The following is a 4,174-nucleotide window of genomic DNA, read 5'->3' on the forward strand; positions in this document are numbered from 1 at the left end:
GATCCTCCTCCTCCTCCTCCTCCCCCTTCTTCTTACCATTATTATCATTATCATTATTACTATTATTATTATTATTATTATTATTATTATTATTATTATTATTATTATTATTATTATTATTATTATGGTGGCAAGCTGGTAGAATTGTTAGCACGCTAGATGAAATGCTTAGTGGTATTTTGCCCATCATAACGTTCTGAGTTCAAATTCTGCCAAGGTCAATTTTGCCTTTCATTCTTTTGGGGTCGATAAATTAAGTACCAGTGAAACACTGGGGTCAATGTAATCGACTTAATCCCCTCCCCCAAGCTGCCCTTGTGGCAAAAATTTGAAATCATTATTATCATTACTACTACTACTACTACTACTACAACTACTACTGCTGCTGCTGCTGCTACTACTACTACTACTACTACTACTACTACTACTACTACTACTACTATTATTATTATTATTAAGGTGGCAAGCAGGCAGAATCTTTAGCATGCCAGGCAAAATGCTTAGTGACATTTCATCTTTAAGAGATATATTATCATACAACAATTAGGTGGCACTTCCTTTCCTATTGATTTTTGACAACAATATCCATCCAATTAGCCTTCATCTCCACTTTTGTGCAGATTAGCATATCATAGAGTATGGTGACTTTATGCTCTGAAACCTTTTCTGAATTATGCTTATGTTACTGCTTTTCTGATGGTGTTTCATAATGATGTCATAACTTGTGTAGCATGAAAACCTAAACTCTGACATACCTGTAGATGTAGTCTCCTTTAGCCAAGACTGGGCAGCCAGAGACAATATGATTAATTATTTCTTTCCAGCATCTACACTGTTGCAGTGACAGTATGTATATTAGTGTATAATATGCTTTTGATGTGTATATAGTGTACAATATGATTGTGTACCACTAATCAAGAATACTTTAGTCTCAGCTTTGAATCCTGAACTCCTCAGCCTCCTTTGCAACACAACGCAAACAGGTAATACATACATATACAAGTGACGAACAACCATATTTTATCAGAAGAGATCTTTATAAACATCGAGATTTTTATGATATCAAAAGACCACAAATTATACTCTGTTGAGATAGCAGAAAGGAGATTAATGAGATGATTGGTGAAGTTACTCCATCTGTGGTAGTTATGGTTTTAATTGTCTTGATACTGAATGCATCTTCCTTGACAAGACAAACTGTCAGGGATCAGATTTCTGAATTCATTAAGTAAGAATTGACAGATGTAGCTATTACAGAGAAATAGGGAGTATCATTAAAAAGAAAAATTAGAGTTGAATCTATCAGTGTTAGCAAAGATTTAGCAACAAAGAGCAGCAAAACAGAGAAGATAGTAAACTGATTAGAAGAGATAAACAGAAAAGGCATCGCTTACAACACACTTGCAGGAAGAAAGGCCCTTAACCACTTCCTTGATGAAGGATATGTTCCTCAGGTTAGGGCACATACTCTGAAACACAAGGGAATGAATAATGTTTGATGAGTGAGGATGAGTAAGATAGAATGTAGCAAAAGTCACACTTTGGTCTTTAGAGGACTGTACTATCCAATTCCAAGCAGATGTGAGCAATTTTTTGGAGACACTTTGTTGAACAGTCAATAAAGAGCAACAGATGGAGATGGTAGATTTCAATGCCTACCTAGACAGTGTGCAATGAACTTTGGTTGAAAATGCAGAGTGTTGCAAAAAACTACTTCTGCAGATAAAATAGTAGATATGCTAAATGGCGTCAAGAAATTGTATTATTACTAAGTGGGATATTCTTCACAATGTTATCAGGATGTTGTTGATCTTCCATTACTTTCGCAAACATCAGTAACTTTATTCAGCTGAATATACATCTTTGATTGGTTAAAATTACCCAAATACGACAACTTTTACAGGAAATAACTTCTAAAATACAAAACTTTGTCAAAAACGTTAAGAGTAAACCGTGTTCTACGTGACACATTCAACCAGTATCCAAAGTTTCAAACTGTTTAGTTAAAAAGAATGAATTTTAAAAAATCTGTGACTGAGATTGAAAAGATCTAAGAAACACAATTTCAAAGCTGTCATTTTGTCGGTGACTGCACAATTTGTCAACGTCCTGAAAATAGCACTTGTATTTTGATATGAAACCCCAGGAAATTTTTGCAAATTTGAATTCTACACGCAGGACTTCATACGATTATGCCTAAAAAAAAAATTGTAGTAGAGTGTGATTTAAGGCCTAGGCCTATTTGGCTGCTATTTTTAGCATGCATAACAATCATCTAAATGACTGTGACAAAAATATTCGATCAATAAACAAGTCCGCTTTTTAATACAAAGGGATATCTCATGTAAGTAGTCAAATCGATAAAAGTGCATCCTTATTCTAGGCATGCCTAGATATCAGTAAATGCAGACTTAATTTCTAAAAATTCATTGTCACCCACAAAATGTTCATATCGCCCACCATTTTCTAGCAATTCGCCCATTGCCCACTTGTAAGTTGAAATCGCCCATTTTGGGAAGCTATAATTTAGATCAATCTAGAGATTATGACAGCTATTGCCATTTGATAGTCATGCTAAGAAGAAATGGTTTCAAAGGCTGGATTACTATAATGTGCAGAAGTGTCTGTTTGGTGGGAAAACACTTGAAACTTCTGTATGCTATAGCACAAAAACCTTTGCTATAAAAATTGGAGATATTGAAGAGCACCTCACTTGAACTATGACATATAAAGGTCATGTCTGTTTATGTAGGTGTCACCATTATGATGTTGGACACTAAGATGGTTAGCACTATTCTGAATAAGTACCTAGAGGCAATGAGAGCATGCATTAACCAAGAAAAGTTAGTGGGTTTACAACCCAGCACCTAGAGAGACAAGTCCATATGGGAGGGTGCTCACTGTGGCAGATCCAAGAGATCAGTTGAGGTTGTTCGATTCAAACTGGACTTTTAGGTAAAGAATAACAAGAGGTCAGAGAAGGCTGGCAATCTTATTCAGAAATAGGTTGAGAGGAGGAAGTGGTCAAAGAAAGTCAGGCAGAAGTAACTTATGGCTATATCAATTCACCTGACTGTGATACCTTGTCCCAGGAAACTTCTGATCAAAGTCAACTACATATTCTTTCACTTTAGTGGAAGGGATAACTTCAGTAGGGATTCATTTAATGTCTATGCATTTTCAACTGGTGTACTCATGTTGAACAGTTGTCATCACTTGTGGTATGGATCTAGCTGTTACCTGGGTGTACTGTAAAAGGAATGGTGAGGAGATTTCCTCTGTCTGATGGCCATGGTGAAAGAAGTTATTGTGAATGCACTTGAAACACTTGAGTTCAGCTTTTCCCCTTAGGTTATACTCTCATCAATTTCTTTTATGTGCTATATATGTAGAAAGTCTTTTATGTGCTATATATGTAGAAAGTCAATTTTATGAAAGGTGAGTGAGTGGCAAAACTGGCATGGTTAGATAAATCCACATTATGTGGTTGTAGGCAAATGAAAAGAACGGGAAGAAGGTACTGGCTTTTGGTGTTGTAAAGTAAAAATTTGAGGGTTTAAGTAGGATGACCTGAATCATTCTTTGTAGTTATCCAGAGGTATTCTTTCTTGTCCTTATTTTGGTGTTTTGTACAATGTTAGCGTTGTTTATTATTGAATATTTATTAATGTAATAAACATTTATCTCAATGTAACTTCCCAACTGATTCCTGTTATTGTTCTTTTTCTTTTGTATTTTGCCTTTATACTGTCCCCAATATCTTGAATCTTTATGGACAAAAAAATTATCATTGACAGCAGTGGTGTTATTATTATTATTATTCCTAGGAGCGGTGAGCTGGTAGAATCACTAGCACGCTGGACGAGACGCTTAATTGTATTTCGCCTGTTGCTACGTCCTGAGTTCAAATTTTACATGGTTGACTTTGATTTTCATCCTTTTGGGGTTGATAAATTAAGTACCAGTGAAATACTAGTGGGGTCAATGTAATCAACTAGTCCCCACCCACAAAATTTTTGGCCTTGTGCCTTTAGTAGAAAGGATGATTATAATTATTCCTTTCTACAATAGGCACAAGGCCTGTATTATTATAATTATTTATTATTGTATACGGTTGTCCATGTCTGTTATACATACATACATACAAACAAACATACATACAAACAAACATACA

At 35.2% G+C, this 4,174-nt stretch overlaps 1 protein-coding gene and 1 long non-coding RNA gene across 4 annotated transcripts in view; one reads left to right on the forward strand and one right to left on the reverse strand.

Annotated features, from left to right (window-relative positions):
- The window catches only part of LOC106871170 (uncharacterized), a 103,057-nt gene that overhangs the window by 63,741 nt on the left and 35,142 nt on the right, over positions 1-4,174 (reverse strand). For 2 of the 3 annotated variants that reach the window (XM_014917500.2, XM_014917498.2), the window contains exon 7: positions 1,395-1,469. The exons of the other annotated variant lie outside the window; for it this stretch is intronic. In XM_014917500.2, the coding sequence (XP_014772986.1) occupies positions 1,395-1,469 (75 nt within the window). The remainder of the gene's footprint in view (positions 1-1,394; positions 1,470-4,174) is intronic. 3 annotated transcript variants of the gene reach the window in all.
- LOC128247631 (uncharacterized) overlaps positions 1-4,174 on the forward strand; it is a 15,829-nt gene that overhangs the window by 6,785 nt on the left and 4,870 nt on the right. The gene's annotated exons all lie outside the window — the stretch shown is intronic.

The sequence above is a fragment of the Octopus bimaculoides genome, chromosome 4, assembly GCF_001194135.2.
Source record: "Octopus bimaculoides isolate UCB-OBI-ISO-001 chromosome 4, ASM119413v2, whole genome shotgun sequence".
Taxonomy (NCBI): Eukaryota; Metazoa; Mollusca; class Cephalopoda; order Octopoda; family Octopodidae; genus Octopus; species Octopus bimaculoides.